Source organism: Rhopalosiphum maidis, chromosome 1, assembly GCF_003676215.2.
Source record: "Rhopalosiphum maidis isolate BTI-1 chromosome 1, ASM367621v3, whole genome shotgun sequence".
NCBI classification, from domain to species: Eukaryota; Metazoa; Arthropoda; class Insecta; order Hemiptera; family Aphididae; genus Rhopalosiphum; species Rhopalosiphum maidis.
The window spans coordinates 51,674,160-51,701,274 of record NC_040877.1 but is presented as its reverse complement, the minus strand read 5'-3'; the positions used below and the strand labels follow the sequence as shown (position 1 = coordinate 51,701,274).

At 25.5% G+C, this 27,115-nt stretch overlaps 1 protein-coding gene across 1 annotated transcript in view; it reads right to left on the bottom strand.

The window, feature by feature from the left end:
• LOC113552126 (atrial natriuretic peptide receptor 1-like) overlaps positions 1-26,803 on the bottom strand; it is a 58,736-nt gene extending 31,933 nt beyond the window's left edge. Inside the window, exon 1 of the mRNA XM_026954838.1 lies at positions 26,565-26,803. Coding sequence (XP_026810639.1) covers positions 26,565-26,803 — 239 coding nt within the window. The remainder of the gene's footprint in view (positions 1-26,564) is intronic.
• Positions 26,804-27,115: the final 312 nt, after the last annotated feature.

The window sequence follows — 27,115 nt, the reverse complement described above, 5'->3', positions numbered from 1 at the left end:
GTGATCATAGAATATTCAAAATATTATTAAAACTCAATATAAATTCAAAGTTTTATTTAAAAACCTACCTTATATGAGTATGCATTTGGAAAATATCTAAAAGCTAAGTGCACGTTCAAATATACATACGTAACCAAAATATATGTCTAAATATATTTGATGGAATATAATAAAATACATTTACGAATTATTCGTAATAATAGTAAAATATATATAGGTACAGAATAAAACAGGAAAAAAATGAAAAGTGTTATTATTAACAAATTATTTTATGTAATAAATTTGAAATTAAAAATTGATTAAAACAAAACTTATTATTTATTACAGTAAATCGCATAATTTTAGCTACTAAATTATTGTCAGTTATTTTCGCTGCACCCTCTTTGTATAATATATTATGGCAGCGTTTCTCAACCGGGGGTTCACAGTTGCCTTGACTGGATGTCGCGTAGGTCAAAAATAATAAAACACTGATTTAAGAAATGAACCTTTTCAACCTTTTTTACCTGTCGTGGTTTCGAATCGTTATTTAATCGTATACAATGGTTTATTATTGAATTTAAATGTTTAACACATAATGCAATTATATAACAGAACGGTTATCTAATTTTTCAAATAAGAACCCCCTTTTTTATTATTATTTGTTTAGTATAGATATTTTCTTTTGAATATTTTAATGTATCTAAATCGAAGCTCAAACTAGTAGTTTTTGTGTTATTAATCTATGTGTACTAAAGAATAAGGATAATAAATTCCATACTAAAAGGTTTAGAAGGTATGGTTGCTATGATAATTATTAATACAAATTAATTAAAATGTTATAGTTTGTAAAAATTATCCAAGTATAACAAAAACTAGACTTAATATTACGATATGTACATTATATTTTATGTAAAACCATTATTAAAGACTATTATCCTTAATATATGAAGTTTAATTACTCAGAAAATACTCGTTAACATTTTGATTTAGACGAGTCGACATTTTCAAAAATATTCATCTGAGTAACAATGTTAAGGTGTTAACTTATTAAAAAAAGCTTGTTTCACCACAAGCTTATTCTTAGAACGTGTAAAAAAATCGAAGAAGATATTTTTAAATACCGTCTTTATAGTGAGTGTAATAAAAAAAATTCGAAAACTCAGGATTTGAAGGGGGAAGTAAGCATGCTAAGCGAATCACTCTAGTGTATACTATTATTGTTTAAATTTAACGATGTAATAGATGTTTTTGCTATGAAATCGTCGATGTGAATTTGTTACAATGACGTATATGTGCCAGAAACAAACTTTGAACGAGGCACTAAGGCGTATAATAATAAATTAGTTTCGACATCACAGCGATCTGCAAGGTCGCATTAATAAAGTGGTTGGAACATAATACTGTATATGTGTCTAATGTGTCTATATATATAAATGTTCTAATAGATTTATAATAACTGAACATTATTTGGTTGTGATATAACTGAAAATTGCGATTTAAAAAAAAAAATTATATTAAGTACATAGGTAAATAACTTACATTATCTAATCTAAGTTATTATTATTTTATTCATAAAGCAACTACTGGTAGACCTATTTATTTTTCTAAATTTAGACTCAGAACTATAGTTTGAAACGCTCCGATTTCGGAAACATTATTGAAATGTACGAGCTAATTTTATCCTTTTTACTTATGATTATTAAATTAGTAATAAGGATAGTAGTCTCTTTTTATCTATTAATAATTAATTTATTAATTTTAATTTTAATTCTAAGTATATGCTACATTTTCATGTTTTTAAATACTTAAAAATTTAATTTGAGGACTATTTTATGGTAGTACAAAAATAATCAATTAAGTACCATGCTTTTTTTCTATAAATTGTTAAGCAGATGACCTCTTAAGAATTCAGACGCATATTATTCGTGATTCGAACCAGTACCTGGTTTAGAGTTACAGTTATTATACGTACACTTTAAGTGCTAATGATAATAACTTTTTATATCGGTTCTATATTAAATATAGAATACCTATGTGATACTCAGGCTAATATGTTTAAATATATACTATAATCAGACAATGTTCACAAGTTATGATGATTTACAACTTTAAAATCACATAATAGTTCGTTAGTGTTCCAAAAAACAGAATTTAAACAAGATATACAAGGTATATTATTTGAGTAAAAAATAGGATGAGCATGCCAGTGAATCGCAAATTTCCATGACATGAAAATTTTGCACACCATAAACTATGTACTTACATAAGTAAATATAGAAAAAAAATAACAAAGTAATATGTTTTGGGATAATATGGATCTCGGGGTGTCGGTAACAGTTTTTGCACTTTTTGATACTACTCGGAAGATTGTATTTTTTTTTTCCGACAGCATAAAGAAGAGTGGTGATACTACATTCGCGAGTCTTTTTAGGGTTTCTCCGGCTTATTAAACTTTAAACATTTTATAACTGCGCTACAGTTATCGTCTATGTTTTTCGAGTAGCCGACCGTTCTTGCAGTAGATATAATATACACGGCGTATATTATGCGCGCGCGCGGCCGCGCGATTATAATATTTTCCATACCGTTAAACATTAAAAAGCAAAAACTTTACAGAAAGTACGGATGATAAAAATACGAGAATAATAATTAAAACGACAGATTATATTTTCATTAATGTGTTATAGCATTTTAATTCGGTTTATTCTCAAAAGTTTTTGCCGTAAAACATGCTGAAATTGTTTACAAACTAAACACACGCGCACATTTTAAATTATGGTATTGTCTAAATCGTTATTATACAAAATCTAAGTATTTACAAGTTATAAAGAGATTTAAAACGACGCTGTTCAACTATAAGACTGTTAATTATATATGTAATATATTATTAAAGTATATAGAGGACACATAAATTCAAAATAATGCTTAGTAATGTTGTATAGAGTTTAATTCGAATCGTATAGAGATTTATTACGGGTAAACAAAATTTTAGCTATAACTTATTCTATTAATTAAGTGGTTCTCATTGATGTTTAATATTTATTCCTAAATAAATAGCTTTATATTATAATATATGTATATATGATGTATAGGCCCGTCATAAGGACTGTTGTCATAATGGATAGATTTGTTGTAGAGAGATAAATAAAAGGACATTTGACGAGCTGCTGTTAATATAATATAATCGCAATAAAATATATTTTGATAAATTTGAAAAAAACTACAAAAGTCATTCGGAATAATTCAACAGTATAATAATTATTATTATAGTAAAATCGAATTTAAAATATTATGTTCATTCGTGTGCAGTGATACAATACAAAAACGATAATATTTCGAAAGCAAATCTACATTTTACGGTTTACATCGACACAACAATATTAAAATAATTGCTTAACTAATTTAATTATCGTACAAAAAGATTTCAGTCGTTTATATCGTGTATTTAATAATATCGTATTCATAAAATAGTTTTTTTTTTATATTATAAGTTATACCTTCTAGGGGTAACTGTCATATTATATGATGTAGCGTGGGCTTCGTCTCTTTCGCGTATAATCCGAAATACGCGTATTACCTATATCTTAAGTTTTACTATGTTGTATTTTGTGACAGTTATTCAAATGCTTTTTCGAGAAGTATCTCTGGAGGTACAATTTTTCCTTTCGCATTTTATAATATTGGCATGAGATGATGGAAATTCAAAAAAATGTCTATTCTATTTGATATCTTATTGATCTGAGATGTCCGTATCTCTCGTATATTATGTATTAGACGTACATATATGAATTATTTATATATACTGAAAATTATACATATATATATATATATATATTTATTTTTCCTCCTGCTAATGACCGAATAGCGTAATAATCCTTAGTATATAATAAATCTTATGAACAAAATTCTGACGACTTATATTCGTAACTATTAGGTTGTTACTTTCAATAGTCAATAGATTCTTATTCTTTCGGGAATCGAGATAAGACAAATAAATTTAATACAATTTATTTACTATCCTAAATGTATCGTTATTATTTAATTCATATGTCACATAAACCAAAAAAAATGTCAAAATAATATAACAAATGTCAAATGTATTAATTCCCAATGGTCTGCGATGTCAAACGTTATTCTAATATAATAACAGGTAGAAATAGGGATCTCGCTCTATTGTATAGTAGGTGGGAGTGTACCTTGTTATTGAGTACGCTACTGCAATGTAAGTTCTTTTACTTATGAATTAAATGATAAATTATTGTGAAAAACGATTCTGAGCGGAGACAATTTGTCAGCCTGTATTCCTTAGGTTATTTTAGTGTCTATAATTTATATTGCAATTAAAATTTATTTTTTTAATAAGAAATTAGAATTACTAGGTTAGACTAGTTTTTTAAAAGAAAAAATATTATATGTAGTGCTAAAAAGTTTCAAATCGAATAAATGATAAGAAAGTTATAAATATATTTTTTCGTCAAAATATTAAAGTTTGAATTTCAATTGCTTATAAACCATAGGTACATATGTATCAACAATATTTTGAAACTACTATAATAATAAATTATATGGCATATTATATTACATTTATAAGTTTTTTAACAAACACTTGAAAAAAAATCAAACATTTTAATTTCAATAAAAAAATTAAAAATTAATTTTAATATTTTGAAAAATATATTCTGTATAGAAAATACTAGTTTTAGTTATATATAGCGAAATTTTTTGAATTTTTTAATTACAAAATGTTTAAAATAAAATTAATAAAAACGTATAATAAGAAATCGTTATTATATGTGTTATAATATCCAATTTTTTCAAAATTTAAACTTCAAATGCTCATAAAAAATTTGTGGAATAAGATTAATTTTAGTTCCATTCACAGCAACTCGTGAAGACACTTGTATTTAAATTTCAAACCTCTATACTAATTAAAACATTTTTATCTACATTTAAAGAAAATAAATTCGAAAATTTAAGATTTTACGGATTATTCAACTTAATTTTGCTATCCAGTGTCTCATTTTTATATTCAAATAAATTTAATTAAACGTCATTTTTTTATAGAAGTATATCATATTTCCGACGCATTTTAACTACCAGCGTTGTTTTGTGCTTAGCAATAAAAACAATAATCTAAATAATTAAATGGTTTTATTAAAATCGACTAGAACATCTTTTATTTATAAAAAATAATACTAATACAAGCAATAGTGCACTGCGTATATACAGTTTTGCTCGAGCATATACAGCACACACAATGAAAAGAATAATATAAAAATAAATATAATAATGATAAGTTATGATAAGTATACTATAGTTCATAGAACTCAAGTAAACATTTGTTTTTAAACTTTCATTACAATAAAATAATTAATTTTACGACAAATTAAAAATGATTGTAAGCCACATAAAAAACAAATCCATTAATCCTGGTAATTGGACAAATTCAGATACTAATTTGATTCAAATCAGGATTCGGATAATTCAAATATTCAGATTGCATGCCCACCACTAGTTAGTCGATTAGGATAAAATTGGTATTGTGTACATTTTTCGTTTTTTCTGAATTTACTTTTTACCTATTCCCAACACTACCTCTACCTTTGAGTACAGAATTTATTTAATTTGCTGCCAGAAACGACATTGAGGTTGTAGATTGAAAAATTTTTCTCGTACAAAAGATAAATTAAACGTTCATCGCTCCGCTTAGAATCTAAAGAAATTCTGAAGCATAAACGTTACGGTTGTGATAATATTATAATGATTCTAATCGCCAATTGGTACTTACCTATTATAAACTTTTGATGCCAAAAAGAGAAGCTTATAAATACGGCAGTTTTGATGTATAATCGATGCGTTGTGTACGATGCACGCATAAACGATTTTAAATGTTGCGGTTAGACGGGTTTCCTCGAGAATCGCTTGCACGTGTTTAAAGAGCAATTTTACTTTTTCGTCGAAATTGAATTCCAACGATTCGCGCGCTGAGTTTTAAAATACGGAAAAACCAAAAAAGAAATCTAATTCCAATCCCATACCCACGCGCGTTTACGGGGTATAAAAACATTGTGTTTGATTTGCAATTTAACATAAGTCCCCCCGGGATGACATAAACGCACGCACGCACGCACGCACACAATATAATGTACAGCACGCACCAGCGGAGTTTCATTTCATTAAGCTTTGAATAATAATAATAAAAAAAAAAATATATATATATATATAAAGTAACAAATTGTTTTTATCGACTACGTCCATTGATTTTATCTAACATCGCCGTGAACGACCAACGGTAATAGGTATATTAATATTTATAATATAGCTGCTTACATATATATATATAACTTGTACCAGATCAAATATATTATGCTAAAATATATTCATATTATTTAGATAAACGTACGCGTAATACGTACACTAGGCATATATATATATAGTTTCCTAGTCAGCTTAACGTATTAATTTATGCGTTTTGGTTTTACTATGCGAATTCATTAAACGTTCATTATTGTATAATCAGTGTATATAATATAGGTAACTATAATTGGATAAGATAAAATATTTTTAAACACCAAATTGTTTCAATATTATGGGTAGTATAATGCCACTGTAAACGTAATCTATTATTAATGAATACATTTTTTATATTTTGTTTAAAACAATATTGATTGATTATACATATATATATAATATGCTTAATAATAAAAAAATTAAAAACGTTTCTTAATAGTTCACACTTGAAATTATAACCAAATGACTATTTAAACTTTATTTTTATAGCTCGCGAAGAAGATAAAAATAATTTACATTATAGTTATTTTATTTTAAACGTTACATTCCCAGACAAATTAATTTTCCACCTATCTATAAAACAGGTTATCTCCCCATTCAAACAACTACGACTGTATATACGTTTCACAAGTTGAATATTTTTTTTTTATCCAAAACTCTATATGGATATTTTATGACTTTCTATTTAAATATTACACCACATTATCATCTAAGTCTCAATACTTATTATGACAAAGGTTCAAAATACGACTCGATAGCAAATCTTATAATAAAACAATTAACGAAAAATCTTTTATTTGCCTCGCAATATAGTCTATAACATTATCCTATAATTATTTTGAATCCCTTTTTTTTAATACACTCATTGATATAATCGAAATGCACATACCATGGTTCCGAAATTCCTTTTGTCCTACCGAACAATAACCTACTCCTCTCTTTCTCAAAAATTCTTAAATAAAATTGTACTCGAAAGAATTTATTCAAATATCATTACAGCTTTAAAAATAATTCAAAATACTCTGTTTGGTTTTTTAGAAATAATCATTCAGTCTTCCATCTAATGCATAAATAAAATTGGCTCTTCGTCAGAAAAAAACATTACAGCTGTATTCATTCATGTATCACGTAGCTCAAGCTTTGATAGTGTTTGGCACAAAGTACTTTTGTACAAAATGCAACTCATTAAAATCTAAAAGTATACGACATATTAAATATATGAACTTTCAACGAAATTGTGTTAAGTATCTATCGAAAAAAATCTACCATGCACGTTTTGTGACTTCCAGAGAAAATATAATTTTTTTCGAATACGTATATTTATACAATACGACAATACATCTTAAAAATCCTTTTCCAGTTTACATTTATTACAAATAAGTCTATATTTGTTTCACATATATATGTGTAATGTACGAGTATGATGTAATACACTATTATAAAATCATTAAAAGTGCTACAAAAGAAAACTAAAAATATACAAAGCCGTACACTTTGAAACCAGAAACAGTAAATGTTATTACAATCTAATTGAGATATTATTACATTTTATTATTAAACGAACTGTTATTGTTAGTATGTTAAACTTTTTTTCATTGGACAAATTTGTGAATTATTTGTACTTCTGCGTAATAAAGTTATAACAAGTTTTCATAAAAAGTCTTTTACTTAAAATATTATCAAAGAATACAACATGATATGATTTGAATGAACAAAAAAGTATTAATATACGAAGCTTAATATAAACAGTGACTATATGCTTATTTATGCTCAAGATAATAGTTGTATCAAATGTTAAAATTTAATTTCAAGAGCATTGATTAAAAACATTAAACTATTATTTTTATTTGTTAAAAAAAAAAACGCTACATTGCCTACTGATAAATAGATTTATATTATGAAAATGTACGTACTTAATTATCTAGAGTATGAATCACATTTTTAGGCAACATTATAAATGATAACAATAATTATTAATATTTTAATATTGATGAAACTAATAATATTTAAAAAAGAACTATTTTAGTTAATTTTAATAACATACTTGTATAGTTTTAAAGTCCACATTTTAATACATTTTTAATATTATAATAACTTTTCATTTTATGAGCTTAAAATATGAAAACCAATTATAATGCTTTAATAAACCCAATTCGCTAAAAACCAATTTTCGAATTAAATGGTTTATTACTGCGTCTATGCGTATAAAAAGGTTTATTACAGAGGTAACAACCAGTTATAACATTATCCTGGTTACCAAGGTAAATGTAACAAGAAATGTTACGTATTAATTTGTATCTGTGAATATTTATTACACTGTTATTAAAATAATTTAATTATAACTTAACATTAGTTACTTTATATTATTATATATATATATATAAATAAAGTTCATTTTCATAAAATAGTGTAATAGTAATACCTTCTGATTATTTCCTTTAGTAATCTCTAAAATGTGATAACTGTGAATAAATTACTGTCAACTGATGAATTGAAAATTCAAGTGACATAATTTATTATTCTCGTATTGTAGGATTTAATAAAAATTAAAATGTCTAACCAATATAATTTAAAATCTTAAAGTCATTATACAACACAGATTTTAGTTGAAGTGATTTCCTTTTTAATTTAAACTGGTTTTCATCAAACTATACTAATAATTTAGATGTTGAACTTCGATAAATTAAAACGAAAATTGCTTATGATTATTTATATATCATACAAAATAATCGAGGGGAAATAAATAGTACACACTGAAATATTGTAAATTGTATAATTAGGGGATGAGTGAGATTTTATCACTAATATTTTTGCGAGGGAGTAAAGTACTTAATATTATTCAACAATATTAAAGAAATAATAAATATAATAATAATACAATTTTTTTTCATAATATAAATTTTAAGACATGGATTAAAGCAAAAATAAAGATATGATGTTGATTTTAGTGAATAAATTATTTTACTTACCTCTAATTTGTAACTTTGTAGTTATGCCGCTTCTAATATTAACGCACATTTATGTAGTTCATATATTAAATATTAATATTAATATTTTATTCAGAAGGATTCTTTTAATATGCTTATAATATGATTACACAGTTCTCAATTTATACGTTTAAATATGTATATTTATATCTTTTAAACATTTAAACTATAATGATCTCTAATTATAGAGATTATGAATTTAACACTCGAGACTGTGGAAAAAAATCGTTTTGTACATTATAAAAAAAGGGCAAAACATTGAATTAAATATAAGTAAAAACAATAAGCCGGCTACAATAAACAAAATTTATTATTTCCACATTTTATCTAAAACACTAAAATATTTGTTTCATAAAAAAAAATAATACATATAAATATATACTATATTAAAGCATAGCGATCAATGTATTGATTTTACAATTGTGTGTGTTTTTTATCTATTTATTTATTACGTATGAAGACACTTTACTAGTAGAAAAAATGCTCTGATCATCAACTTTGATGGAAGTTTCTTGTAGAAAATTGGATCTAGTTGATACATTTGAAAGATCAAAATATAAAACTCTCAGTGACTTTTAAAATAATCAGGAAAACTAAACGAAAAATAAGAAAATTTGACAAAATGTCAATAATAATTTTAAAATAATTGTTTGATAACCATTTTAAATAATAAATTAATTTTTTCTATCTTTGAAAAAAATTTCATTCTTAAAAAACTATGATAAATTAGACAATATTTTATTCACCTTGTGTATTGTGCAATTATTACACAAAGAAGCAACACACAATTTAATGCAATTACTATTAGATTGATGGATAATTTTGTTTTTAATTCTGCTAACAACAACTTGTAAGAAACATTATAACACATTCTTTTAAATGTTCTATTCACGAAAAAATAATTTAAAGTGAAATGTCCATGAATAGCTCAAATACAATAAAATATTAAGAAAATTTTAATACATATATAGAATATGCTAACATACAAATTTAGTGAAAATTTTAAGTATTTACGATGATTTACAACAAAATTAGAAAATAAATTTTATCCAAAAAACTAGTTTCGCATAAAATTCCAGTTTAAAATATTAAATAACGTATTAGAAAAAATAACATAATACTTAGTAAATAGATACTGTTATAAAAATCAAATATTAGGAGTATAATAATTTAAATGTTTTTGAAAAAAAATATTATTAACTTTGAAGTACTAATAGACATTTAAAAATGATAACATAATAACAATAAAAAAAAATGTATATATATTGAAATATATTTGGTAAAAGAGGCTGTCAGTCTGTCAGACCGTTTTCGCTCAGAATCGTTTTTCGTATGCACAATCGAATGAATCAATGAATTATTATTGAATTCATATTTAAGCATTTAACATATCATATGAATGCATTGAAGAGTAAAGTGACTTACTATTCGTGATATACTCGATTTATACTATACAATAAAATCTACTTTTAGATTCTAAGCGGAGCGATAAATGTATTGATTTTACAATAATGTGAGTTTTTTTTGTTTGTGTGTATGTAAACACATTTTACTCATTTCAGGGTAATAAAAATACTTCGATTTTTAAAAATGAGGGTGATTTCTGGTAGTAAATTGGATCTAGTTAGTACTTTGGTTGGTCAAAAGTTCATAAAAATTGTATAAACAGAAAAGCAAAAAAATGTTAATTTTAGATAAAATTGATTATGTTTTTTTTTGTGTAACTCAAAAATGAATACCTACAGATCCTTGTTATTTTCACCAAATGTTTATATTACTGTTTTTACTTACGTTATCATTTAAAAAATATTTTGAATATTTTTGAGCTATCTTGTATGACATTTTCAAACATTTTTAACAAACGAATAATTTTAAATCGACATTTATAGAAATTAAAATTAAAATTCTTGGAAATGGAATATATTATTCCACATAGTTGTTCTTATATTATATGTATTAAAATAATAGAAATACATAGGTACAATTCTTTTTGTATAAATTTTTTTTTAGTTAGAATGTTTACAAATTCGTCAAATTTTCAAAAATTGCTAACTATTTTATAGTTATAAATTCATTTTAAATTCATCTATTATATACCTAAGTTTTGGAAATTTAATACTTACAAGATTAAACACTACTCATAAATAGTTTATACTGATACCACAAAATCTAATAAATATATAAAGGCAATTACTTTGTATAGTAATTTGAAGTTCAAATTTTAATGAAATTACTTATTTAATCAATAAATAAAAATGTTAATTATTTTGTTATAATTTAAAAATATTTTTCGAGGGAACTTAAGCTGTTATATTTTTATATAATTAAGAATTTCACTGTACACGATAACATTTTGATTTATTTTAAAATATTCTGTGAATCTATTTTAGTATTTTTACTTTTTTGAATTATTTACAAAAATATGTCATTAAATTATGAGTTATATAAGTTGATATAATATGGTATAAATATATATTATTATAATAATTAAATACTAATTATATAATAAATGCCATATATTCAGAATAAATTTAAAATAAATAATTTTAATAGCAGCCAAAAAACATATCACGAAATATACTTAGTAATATAGATAAGCAGACCATCTACGCTTAGAATCTTTTTTCGTGCACAATATATCATTAAATTCAAATTTAACACACTCATATTATAGTGATCTATTCAAAACCTAATGTTCAGCAGTAAATTAACTACTTTTTAATTTGATTTTATAAGTTTCAACTACTCTGGTTATGGTTATTACTTTATTAGAAATAATTACTACTTGCACTTTTCAATTTTTTTTTCTACAATGGTTGTTTTTATTATATCTAAATAAATGTATATGACATAATTCCGTTTTTTTAAAATAAGAATATAGAATAATATTAACAATATTTCTTTTTAACCATTAACACCTTTATAATATTAATTAATTTTTATAATTTTATTTCGTATTTAAATCAAATAATGCGATTAACACTCGAACATTATTTTAAACTTTATAGAAACCTAGGTACAATCTACAACCACCATGCACATGAGAAATATGAACGATGTTACACATAACATTTATTTTATTCGATTGTCGAAAAACAGCATTCATTTAACAATGATGTATATTTTTTTTAGAAATCACATTTTAGAGTACCTAGAAAGTTGCATAAAGTGTATAAGCATTTGAATAGAAATTTCATATTTAAACGCTAACAAAATGGAAAATTTAACGTATATAAATAAAAAAGTTTTCATCCAAAATTGATTTTAGAGTTCAACGATAACCATAAATCATTTTCAAACATAACACGGTGACAGCATTATTTTGGCATTCGACAAACCTCCACAAAATAATATCTAGAATTACATATGAAGTTTGCATCACTTACTATGTATGTCCAGTTTAATAATTCATTTTAAAATGTATTGTTATACATTATTTTAAAATGCGTTTTTGAGAGGATAAGAATAAACTATTTGTGGAATTACAAAAGAATATTTATATTTACATTATTCATAATTTTCTAGATCTAATAATTTACTCCGGTATATTCTGTAGTCAATAATTCGTCCATTCCATTTGATTTCGAATAAACTGTTAAACGATTTACAGGTGATAAACTTTATTTCTACTTGAAATATATTTTTTTAATTATTTATAAGATATATATATATATAGGTAAGTAAAGATAAAACATATAGCATTCGAACGATATTATTTTAAGTAACAATAGATTTCAGACAATAGTCTCAATTTCGAATCCCACAAGAGGTCAAAATGTTGTAATATTAATCTCAAATATACTGTTTCAGAATCACGAAGTAACTACGGAGTATGATTTCGGTGTCACGTGCGAAGAGACAATGATAACAACACACTACAGAAATGGTGTCCTGCTCTTATGGGAAAACTTTATGGTCTACATTTACAACGCTACACGCATGAACAAAACTGAACTGGCTTTAGTTTCCTAAAATGATCATTATCCCGAAGAATTTCCCAAAAGATGAACTATGGAAAATTTTGTATTTTATTACTATTTACTATGTCTATGTGTTACATTGTTGTTTTGTTTGTTATACATTTATTATAATCCGTATAAACCTGTCAACGTTATTATAAGAAAAATCCTGATGGTAAATAAAAATTCGATTTAAATTCCATGAAACAAAAATATTCATATTCTAATTTAAATAATAAAATAAAAATATTTACAGTTTTAAATATTATTTAAAGCAAATTAATATATTGTTTTTTTTTTTCAGAACTGACCTTAATAATAATCAAGCTTATATAAACAAGACGTATTAATGTTTTGAAGTATAAATTGTTTGAGTAAGTGTTATTATTTCTTAGTAAAATTAAAACTACATGTCATCCAATCATAATACAAATTTTTTTAGGCGAGAATTTATTAATCCTCTAATAACTATGAAAACAAACATTTTACGTTTCAATTTGCTGTTATTATCGCAACGTTATAAATAATAAAACTCGACAAAAGTTATTAGCGTTTAGTAAACATTAAGCATTAAAGACAGAAACGTAGAAACTTAATGTCCCTAGCGACCACACTTTGAATTTGCTAAGATGTTTCTCATTAGTCATTATACTCAGATGTGCGTGTATGTTCATGTGTATAAAATGTACATTAGTACTTTTGACAGCGCCAGAAATGGAATATATGAGGTTTATATTAGATTTAAAGTTAAAAACCTCAAATAACATGAATAGAAACGCAAAGTCGACTGTCCCGAATTTCTTACAAAACTATTTTTTGCTAAACTAGATTTGTGTGAACATTCGTTAAAATCGAAAATTATACCACGTCGATTTCTGGTCTTACAAATAAATTGTATAGGTTTCAATAAAAAAAACGTAATAACTGTTAAATCATGATAATAGATCATACGTGTTTTGAGAGTGGAAATATTATTATTAAATTCGTATAGACTAATTCAGTAGGTACACCTTAAACATCATTTTCCTGTTTACGTTGTATTAAAATTAAGTTATATATTTCGCATATACATGTGTATGTATAAGTGCGTGTGTGTTATACTTAAAATCATTAAAAGTGCCACAAAAGAAAACTAAAAACATACAAAACTTTGAAACCAGAAAAAGTAAATGTTATATCAATCTAATTGAGTTATTATTCTATTTTATTATTGAACAAACTCTTATTGTTTGTACGTTAAACTTATTTTTATTGGACGCAATAATGAATTATTTGTACTTCTACGTAATAAAGTTATATGATTTTTTATAAGCAGTAATTTACTTAAAAAATTATAATACAATACAACGCAATAAGAATTGAATGGACAAAAAAGTACTGACAGAGTAACCAACTTGATATAAACAGAAACTATTTGCTCATTTCGACACCAGACAAGTCATCAAACATTGAAATTTAATTTAAAAAGTAGTTATTAAAAAAAAAAAAGCAACAACATTAAATACTTGATTCAAAACTAATGATAATGACAATAGTTTTTGCAATAATTACACAATAATGAGATATTATTTTTGAAAAAAATGCATGACAGAAATATATTTTTTAACATGCCTAATTAAAATAATTTTGACCTATAAAAACTATAGAGTTTTGAGAAAAAATGTATTTTGTGAGAATATTTTTTATTTTAAAAAGTCTTATTGATTTTTTTTGTTTTGAACTGTCTATCGTTCTATATTTAAATGTATCAATATTTAGCACTTAATCCTGTATTAAATGTAATAATAATTATGATATTTAATACAGTAGAGTATTTAATCATTGTTCAGTAAGCTTATCGTGCTAAAATATTATGCTAGGTGGTTAGATAGGAATGTTCATAAGGATGTACTATTACCATTATGTATCGCTTGTTGAGACTTCAAAGAAGTTTAGTTGGCAATCAGCTAGATAGAAGCGTAGAATAACAGGATGCTTATACTGTTTGTAGGTTAATATTTTGTTAACTAACGACTGTATATTTTGTACTACCATATTCGTAGAGCGTTGACAAGACCATTCATTATCGAAAATGAACCAATATAATAAAACGACAAAATATTCCGGTGTACAAAAATAACATTATAGAATTGACCACATCTATTAAACGATTTCATAATGCAAAAGTTTACCGCGCGTGACGATTCTGATTGAATCTCAAGAGCAATGTTTTCTAAATTTTCTTATTTTTTTTTAACTTAATTAAACAATGATTACGGATTTATTTTTTAATTATTTAGATGAAAAAATGTTTAAAAAAATTGTTTGGTGTTATGTTATATGTGTGTTGATAAGTCATTGAGTAAATCGTTTGAGTAATACATATTTTGAACAATGATAGTCGCTAAGCCTTCATTTTTTTAGGGTATAGACGTCCCTTGTTGTTCACTTATTCTACTACTATTGTTACTACTATATTAGTAATACCTATGGTAGTTATTGAAATAAGTTTTGCAAAAAATATCATATATATATAATATAATATAGGCATTAGGTACGTGTTAGTTAATAATGTTAATACCAATGTATTACTGATAAAAGTTAATAAAACAATACAGTAGAACGGTATGAATACATTCAAATTATAATTAATAATATACGTTTTATTATATTATATTGAATATATTTCATTGATAAAAAGTCATGGTTATTATTATTTTTTTTTTAGTTATGAAAATTATTGAGTGAAACGTCGTTGTGTTTTGATGATATATATAATTTTATAAAATGTTCAAATATCTATAAAAATAAATTCTGCAAATGTAGTTTAAATATTTGTCAATATAACTTATGAGGGACGCCATGTCAAATGTAGTTCGATCCACATCATAAACACTACCTACACATATTTTTCTAGAGTTTTTAACAAACTAAATAAAAATCATATTTTCACTACGTAGGTGTATAGTACGCATTTAATAATGATAATTTAATTTATCAATATTATTATATTAATCTTGTGAAATCTTATTATTAATTTAATGTTAAGATAATCAACTGATGTGCTGATAATGGTAAACCGTAGAAATCCATGTAGTATATTTTACATATTTTTATCCGTTATTTTCTAAATCGAGAACGTTATTGCTATAATGACTTTGTTTATATAAATAAGTGTATCGATTTATATTATGTCGTATATCTTAAACAATTTGTAATAGTTATTTTATTAATACACAATAAGACTATGCAATTTTTGCAATTTTTCTGGTTGCTATTTACTGTAATCCTGAATATTATTCCGAGACAAAAGTTTTAGTAAAATTATTACTCTTGCAAAACTAAAATGCACTATGTTAAAAGAAATAAGGACCAAATATTACAGTTTGAGATCATTCTTTCCTAAAAAAAATTCATATGAACGTATAATATATTGAAATATATTTTTCTCGTATTATTTTTATTGATAAGTGTCAATATAATATAATTTATATAAATTATAATCTGTGGTTTTTTTTTAGTAAAATATATTCTATATTATTCTAATGAAATAGAGAAATTAGAAATTTTGATCCTTTTTATATATATATATTATAATAAAATGTAATAATAATTAAAAATCAAATGAAAAATTCGATTTAATGTAACCTAACCTATTGTATTTCTGGAATATTCTGTGAAAATAAAAATATAATAATAATGAACATGTATAAAGTATAATTATAGAAACACGATACAAAAGTTGTTACACAATATGGTGCATTAAATATTTAGAATTTGTTGCTTTTTTTTCAACTATATATTTTTCCCTCAAAATTTCAGTAATTAGTTTCATTTCATTTTATATTTTTATAATAAATAATTGGAATTCAATACACTTTTTAGTGCATTATCTAAATTATTTTATTTAGAAATATTGATAAAATACTAATTTTAACTATGCTATATACATTAATTTTTATTGTACTCGTAAGCGTATTATGATTATAACGATAAACTAAGAATATACTTGTTTTCGATATAAAATATAAACTGAAATAATTATTCATCATAAAAAATTGCTAAGTACTTATTCCAACGTAACATGGTAGGTTAGTAAAATATACAAACAAAAACAGTTATGTAATAATACATGTTTATTTATTTTCATAATGATGTGTATTATATATATTTAGATAAAACCCGAGTTTTAAATATGATTATTGAAATAATAAAAATATTTATTTTATAACTTGTGTATAAATATTATAATGAAAATCAAAAATTTAAATTATTACTTTTATATAGTGATTGAATGATGGCGTATAAGCAGGTGGGATTGGAAAGGGAGTAATTTTCAATTATTTTATTTTAAAAACAGCTCAATCAGTTGAACTAACGGCAGTTGTGTTTAATATTTTATTTGGTTTTCTAATTTAATTTGTTCGGAAACAAGAAAAATTTTAAATAACGCCACTCGGGGAAGTATTATATTATTTAGCGGTCTGTGTGTTTTTGCTAAATACTAGGCTATCTGTTTATTATGTCTACTGGCATACAAATAACATAACTGTTAAGTAAGATAACTATTTCCCATGAGAATTAGCATATAATTTCAAAATTGTATTATGTTATTATATAGGTTAGTTAATTGTTATAGTTAGTTGAGTGTGATGGGACATAATTAGGAAATTAATTCATAATAACTATAATTAACTATAAAACAAATAATAATAATTACGAATATACATACAAATTAATTAATTAGAAACACAATACAATAGGTGTCCTGAGATGGGAATTTTCATCAGTAGGCGTTAACTAGAGAAACGGAGAAGGGTGGTTGTATTTTGACCACATATTGTGTTACGTAATAATATGGTAATTTAAACGTGTGTTGCTCTGTAACGTGTGTATGGATATATGATTGTCAATTATAGTAATTAGCCTTCACAAGCACACAAATTTGATTTATAATCAATGAATAAGTTACCTTCATGTCATGGTTGATTGAAGGCCACGAGCACGAGGGACACCCTGTAATTTTGTATAACGTTGTACGCGTCGTTTTTGATTTGATTCACGGTTTATTTTTTTGATCATATGACAATACACGCCGTTAAAATAAACGCGTTAGTTGTAAACACCGACGTTTAGACATATTGTCTTAGTTAAATTCATTTAGTTTTTTTATTAGTGTTGTAATATTATTGTTCAGATTTATTACGTTAGATAAATAAAGGAGGGATCGTGGACGTTCTTACCTTAGGCATATATACACTCAGGTCGTTATTCAATCGAATTAACAGAAAACCAAAAAATAGTTATTTGAATTATGATACGTTTTTAAGGCGCCATTACATAGATCAAATAATTTAATGTTTAGGTATAGATATAATACATATAATTTAATTAAATTTTTTATTATAATTATTTATAACCATCGTACTTAACACCGATAGTCTTAATATAAATTATATTGTCGTAATATTAGAAGAATATCATGTAGCTTATTATGTATAGCAAAGGACAAAGAACGAATAATGTATGTTTATTTTCTATATAATGTATGTATATATAATTATTATACTAATATAATTAATAGTTGCAAACTTAATAATATTATACAATTATAGTAATATTGATAAAAGTTGCTGATGTTTTGATTATATTTAAATTCATACATTCTAACATTTTTATTAGGATGCTATAATTACTTCAGACCAGTTACAAACTAATGTTTAAAAAGAAAGGTTATCATAATAAAATGTAATAGTTTTTAAGACACATTATTCAATTTGACCTAAATATAAGACATTTTTATTTAATTTAAACAAAAAAAAAACATACATAAACAACTTTTATTTTATTTTGTATTCATCACGAGTAAAATAAGTTATAAATTTTTTTTTATTCCCTTGAGTGTTAAAATAAAATCAGTATTTTAACATCGGATGAAGCTTAACATATTTATTTTATTTAAAAAACAATTTATTCCCTAGTATTTTAAATATTTATCAATTGGGATTACTATTTTATTTATAACGTATGTAATAAGTAATAAATAGGCTACCCATGTTATGACCCCATATAAATAGGTACACTGAAATTATCCCCTTAAGTACTATAAATGTGTCAATATTCCGCACAATTCTCTTTGTTTGTTGAATATATTATACAAAGCAGTAACTATAATAGAATATATTTATCGTTATATGCAGAGTATTGCTAATATAATAATAAAAAGTATTTTAAATTGAAAATGTTCGTTTGATACTCATTAAAGTTTTAGTTTATTCAGTAATATATGTATAATAAATTCATTAAAACTATAATTTACATACTATAATGATGTTTTTTTCCTCAAGGGAAAAAATATTTATGTTTATAAGGACTAAATATATATAGCTTTTTTTTATAAAATTACTTCAAGATCAGCCATCAACTTTTATTATATTTTTTAAAACGAAGTTAATATAATAAGATCAAGATTTAAAAATTTAATAGTTGAAAAGTGTATTACACATCACGAAACAATATACAATTTACGAGCTAGGATGAACAGAATTATTTTTACTCGGTTCACTCTACTAATATGATTAATATAAACACTGTAAAGATTCAAATTTATTTATGTAAAAATGTTTATTTTTGTTTAAACTTAAATATTACTAAGAATAATAATGGTTTACGACTTTAAATTGTTGTCATCATTTTATCATTAGAAAAAAACGTGCAATAAAATATCTGATTAATTAATAATTAAAATACAATTGTAAATCGACATATATATTTGCAGTACACAATATTTAATAACTTCAAACATAAGTTATTCATTTATTCGATTATTATAATAAATCCGTTGTTTCAATCGGAAATTAATTCAATAATTATTTTATTTATTTTTTAATCAACTCTATGATATTTGTCCAAACGAAAGTGAACACTTTGTTATTATTATTTATCAACTTAATACTGTGATATTTCATTTGGATATATTGGCTGGCGTATTACAATTTTATATTATTATCACAATATATTAATAAATAATAATATAGGTATATCGTAAGTGTACCATAGCGAAGTTACATGCTCGTTTGTGCTGTTAAATTGCATAATTGAAACGCCGTGTAACGGAAACCATGTATGTTGCCCATCTAACATATTTATACTAATACACTACTTGGACTGTATATAATATGTACAGATTACACCTCTGCAGCAAACATAATGGACAATATAACTCGTAAAATACCTAATGTTTTACGCGAGTATTAAATATATTACAGCCAAGATAAGAGCAGTAAATTTTTAAATTATAACCACGACTAAAACATAATAATTTATGGACGATAATGTCTGATAACGATTTTTCACATACCACGAACCACAAATTACCGTGGAGTTGATGTGAATTTGTTTGATTCTAACAAACTTATAATCATTATTTAAAAATAAAATAAAATATAAAATTTATCGCTACAAAAAATCGGATACAACGGGAGGATAATACAATTATTTACATTTTGCGTATTACGTTGAAATCGTATTATTATTATTATTTAATTATGATGACTACAAATTATGCCACAATTCTAATTTTTGATTTGATGTTATCTTCAAGATTTAAAGTTTAAATTTAAGATTGACTATGATTTATTTGATTCCTCGAAAATTAGTCATATACGAATGACGAAAAATTAATTTCGCTACAGCAGTTTCGAAAAGACGTATATATTTTTGTAAATTAATGAAATATATTTTTACGATCGTCAAATAATCTCAGAACGAAGTGGAGGAAATGTTGATTTCACAATAATATGATATCGTTAGAAAGAAACTTTTTTTGGAGAAAATACGTTTCGTAATGACATATCCGTCATTGAAGGTTGTCAATATTGGTCATATAACTAACAAACAGAAAATAAGTGTGCGTGTGCGTTAAATTGGTCACGAATTCATCATTTTTTTTTTATGATTTCCCTCATACAATTTAAGAATTTAAGATACAATTTAAGTTATTTTTATTGATTTAATATAATATTTTTTTCTCGTAAATTATTAATATACATTTTTCTTCAAGTATTCAAAACATTAGCTTTTAATTATAAATTAACAAAATTACTATACAAATTATTTCTATTCCGTCAACCAACTACACATTTTATAGAACAACTACTAAATTATTTAAATTTTTAGTAATTTATTATGACATCATATTATTATATTCAGCGCTTTTATAACAAATAATAAATATTATACTTCTATCTGACTCGTTTACTTAAAAATTAAGGTACATTATTTAAATTAAATAAAATACGCGCATTCTGGATCGTACCCTGGACCTAACTTAACCTAACCCATTTTGAATATTGCCTATACTAAACTCCTTAAGTATACACCACCGCCGATCCCTTTAACTTCAAACTGCAATGCATCTTGTGAGTAAAAATCATATTTTTATTTTTAGTTAAATAAGGTAAATCATCTGGATAACCTCATTATAATAGCACAAACAATACTATTGTAATATAACTATCATATTATGTTTGAATCCAATCATATAATATAAATATATAATAATTCATCTAAGCCACGGTCCGACATGTCATATATATTTTTAAACAACACGCTATAGAAAGTAACACACACACATATATACATAGCTTTTTTTCAGATAATTTTAAATTAATAATAATACAAATCTATCAAAAATACTAACGATTTGTCAGTGAGCTGATAGGGACACTACAACCGAGACACGTCAATGTAGAACCGTGTGTTAGCTTGGATTAAAAAGGTTTTAAGCCCATTTCCGATTCTAATAGTTGATCTAACAACCAAGTTATTAATTTTTAGAATAAACTTCAAATACGCACAAAAGCACATAAAGGTATAAAAGAAATGGCATGTCGTCTGTGAACGACTAGTATAAATACCGAATTAAAAAACTTTGATCTATCTACATAAGAACCGTAATTTTAATGGAAAACGATGTGCACGAGAATAATTACTATGTTACTTGCTCCTGTGTAAACTCAGAAAACAATTTATATATCTATGCACTTGATTATAAAAACGAATAATGTAGTTTACATTCAAATATCAGAAAAACGATAGAACCTTTAAAATATATTAAAAAATAATATACTAAATCTGACACTTTCCAATCGAGTAAAAAATAGTTTTCAAAAAAATGTTGATTTTAAATGGCCGAATCAAATTTCACGGGAAACACCGATATGGACAGCTATGCAAAGTCGATATGTCAGGAATATCATACATCTATTATACATCAAATCAGAAAACCAAATATATTATTTATCCACATGCGTTACACTAAATGTTAGCACTAGGCAACCAAATTTAACACGGATATATTTTGTTCGAGCAACGAAGCGCACGGAGACAACTATAGTATATTGAATCGTAATTTGATTTTAATTTCGGATGCATTCATCAGAATTTTAGTTGGACAGGCAATAAATAGACAAAAATCATTTTTCCCTGAAACTTTTGTTTCAGCTTCATTGCAACGGATCGATGTATTTATTTTAAATATATTATATTCTGTAAACTATACACTTGCGATTATTTTCTTAATATTGGGGTATCTAGTGTTTATCTAACGGATATCCGAGAGTATATCAGATACATATATATAATACACAGTATTTTATTTTGATAATAATGCTATTTAAGTTCGAGTTCATAATACACCCCTTGCACTGTAGACATAATTCTCAAGAAATAAGTTAGGTGTAATATGGTTTTTTTTTTATTTGTTTAAAGTTCGTTTGAAACTGGTCCTCTAGATGAAATGATACGATGGGTTTAACTTTGTATCTTACGTGATATTATGTAAATAGTATTTCTTAATATAATAGACTCGGTAGTCTCGATTTAGATTTATACCAAAAACATTCTAAAACACAATAATGTGTAGTTAATTTTAAAATAAATTGTATTAACACATGGATAAAATAATTTACATAATTTTTAGTAATATTAACGGAACATCTGAATGCGGACTATTTTAGTATTGGGGTCTGAGAATTTTATATGTACCTTGGGCTGATAGCTTTTGGTCTCGCCGGCCTTTTCACGGAAGTTATGAATAATTGATATTTTATTTATTAGACACCACATACGAGGAAAAAATTTTCCAAAGTAATCAATAATATATTTTTGCACATAAAATAATCACGAACGTTTTATTACGAATTTATGAATAATTATAATTATACAATTTTTTTCAAATCAACACTAAGTATGATAATTATTAAAATATTAAGAAATACATACATTTCAACGTATATCAAGATTATCAAGTTAAGCGAACATGTGTTAACAGTAAGTTATTACTTTATTACTTGTATTAGGTTATATTTTTCATACATTATTTGAGATGCGCCCTATTTTTATGAAAGCAGTAACTTACAATTTTCATAATTTAAACAATTTTTTTTAATATTTAAACTTTAAAGGCTTATAAAAAATTGTGCTGAAGTTCAAAATTTTTAAATTACTATTGCTAACATTTATATGAAATTTTGTTTATAATTTTCTAGTATTTTGTTCAAGCATAAATATTTTATCTACAATAACTGTTGAAATTTGTCTACATTTTTTATCTATTTACGTATTCGTATGACACAATTTGTTTTGTCAGTAAATTCACTATTACTTAAATTATCATTTCCACGTTCACAATAGGATTACAAAATACTTAAACTAATTTTAAGCTACCTGTAAGAAACTTTAAATTAGTTTAAATATTTTGAAAATCCCATTGTGTATGTAAAAATTATAAAATATGGTGGATTTACAAACAAACAAAAATTATGTCATACATAAATCAAAAAAAAAATAAAAATTTTAAATATCTATAAATAGCAACAAAATAGTCACATAATACTTATAAAAATGGTACAATTTAGAAAATTCTTATGTAAATATTTAATGGAAAATTCTTTCAATTATTTACAGTGTTATTAAATTTAAAAAAAAAAAACAATATATTTTGAAAAATTCTAGAAATTTTACTACTGAGACTGATTACCTAATATATCAACTATAGATTCAATTTAATACCAGAAAGATAGAAACAGTTTAAAATTCAAACATTTATAACGTTACGAAAAGTTTTTTTGTGAATGTCATCGCCTTCTTTTAAAGCACATATCATTATAAAACCAATACATTTATCGGTCCACTAAACAGAAACTAAAAAATATAAAATATATGGGATTTAAACAGATATCGACACATGTAATCTTTACATTTTAAAATAAAATAATTTATTGTTATCTGAATGAAGATTTTGAACGAAGCCAATTTCATCAATAAATTAAAATTTATTATGTTAAAAACGAATACTACAATATTCTTGATATATAATATTATAGCTATAGCTGTTAACAATTTAAATTGTTCTTAATACCATTATATATTTTCCATGAAATTATTAGATACGTAACAGTGAATGAGGTGTATGTATTGTAAACCAAATTTAAAGATAGTTTGTTGTATTTATAAAATTTAAAGTAACAAATTAAATCTGCTATTTGTAGTACATAATATTATATCTTATTCTTAAAACTGAACTAGATGTAAGATAATAATAAATAATGTCAAATCATTAATATTTTTATTAATAGTTTTTGTTTAAATTTAAATTATTTATATTTTAACACAAAATATTAGCATACAAGTTACTTTGAATCATGTTTTAAACAAATAACTGATAAATCGATACACATAATTGAATTAAATTATTGTCTTCCCGAGAAGTTCAAAGTTATTTTAATTCTGCACCAATAGTTATTTATTCTCGAGTTATTTTTAATATTTATTTAAAATAGGCATATACTTAACCTTATTGTACACGGTCTATGATACTAGGTATTGTAACAATAATGAACTTTATACGCGTATTTATATGAAGATTAACTTGAATTACCAAGAATACTGATTATGTGTTTATGTTTAATCAAACTAATTATCATCATTTTTATACGTAATATTTAATGTTTTAAATACTTACAAAAGTTATAATAGTTGGACTAAGTTATTTAAATAGCATAGTAGGTTTCAATTAATACCAAAATTATTACTTATAGCAAAGTATAAATAGTATATAATATAACAAAACATAACTAATTAAAATAAAATAATATTTATAAATATTACTACGCTATTGTACGTATATCTTAACAAAAATAAACGAAGGATTTTTTGCTAATAATTATTTAAACGTTATATTTTGTCATAGTTAATATGTTATTATCAAGTACTGCACACTGTAACAAGACACAAAGATGTCTATAGTTTATTATACATTTATAACATTAAATACACTAATCAAACCCATTTGACGGCGTCTAATGCAGTATACAATTCTAAAAATAACAGGTACCTATATAGGTGCAATGGTTTTTTTTTTAACTAAACGAAGTTTTAAAGTTTTCACTTGGTAAACTGTTTTATATTGGTAAAACGCGTATATTATTATTCTGGGACCGAAAAGAGTTAAAGTCTCGATCTCGAATTTTTTTTTATCCTACTGGAAGAAAGCTCGAGGGTCAGTATATTATTCAACAATAATGGTATGATAATACGATGATATTTCAAGTGAAAAGCGGTACATTGTTATTTTACCGGTATCTCCGACACAATAATGGTGTATAAGTGTAGGAACCTAAATATACAGTCATAAGGGGACGTAATTTTTGCAGTTTTCAACAGTATAGAATCGCGTGTTACGTATTATGTATCATGAGCGAGCTAATATTTCTGTTCGGGCTTCCGCGAGGACCCTTCGGCGGTTTTGTCGGCAAGCTAATGTAAAAAAAAAAAAAAATAATAAAAAAAATACGAGAACTAAAAAAATTGCATTACGACGCAGAACATTTATATCTGTCTATATAGTATTTTATTTCTATTATACGGGTTTATCGCACACACATGTAGACATTATAAACGAATATCGTCAAAAACAGACGCGTTTGAGATATATAGATAAACGTGATGTATATAGAGAAACCTAAAGGAAAGGATCTGTGCACCTATAGAATGAAATACGAGTCAAAAGTATTCAGTCGCGTTTACCGGTTGTAATAAATTGTATACTAAATGCATTTTATAATAATAATAATAAGTTTAGGCGATTGTTGTCCCGCTGCAGAGCTTGATTTCGCAAAAGATCGACACAAGGGTCGTCCCCGAAGGATTTATCGGTAGCCGCCTTTTTTTTTACCTCTCCGAATACGCATAACTCTATCCCGCACGAGTTTTTCGACTCGACAGCCATGTATAGTATTTTGTGACTTATAAGTCATAACATGCAGATACGCGTATAAACTGCGAATACCAATAAAGGATTTACCTGCTCTCTACTTTCTTCAGACGTACCCTGTGGTGGGCAAGGAACTTCTTGTTGACCATGTCCAGGGCCAGGTCGACGGCCGGTCCGCATCGTTCCAGGTCGAACGGCGAGTCCAGTTTAGTGGTCATCAGCACGCCCACCTTGTACTCGATGAAGCCCCCGGCGGCGGCATGCACGGCGAGTGGCGGCAACAACAGCAACAGCCACGCGGACACCGCCCACCCCGTCGTCAACATCATTCGACGGCGTATAATCGCGTGCGACCGCGTACAATCGCGTGCGACGGTGATGCGGTTGCTGTGGCGGCGACTACGGCGGTGACGGTGATTGCGACGATGACGACGAGACGACGACGGCGGCGGCGACGATGACGACGACGACTGCGACTAAGGTCCGCGACGACGTGGACACCGCGAAAGGATCGCACCGGCCGCCGCCGCCACCGCGTTCGTCCACGAGGCACGCACCCGCCCGCGCGCATGACCGTTGCGTCGCCCCGCGCACTTGTTGAATTTCCCGAGGGCTGATTTTTCACACCCCTCCGCCCGCCA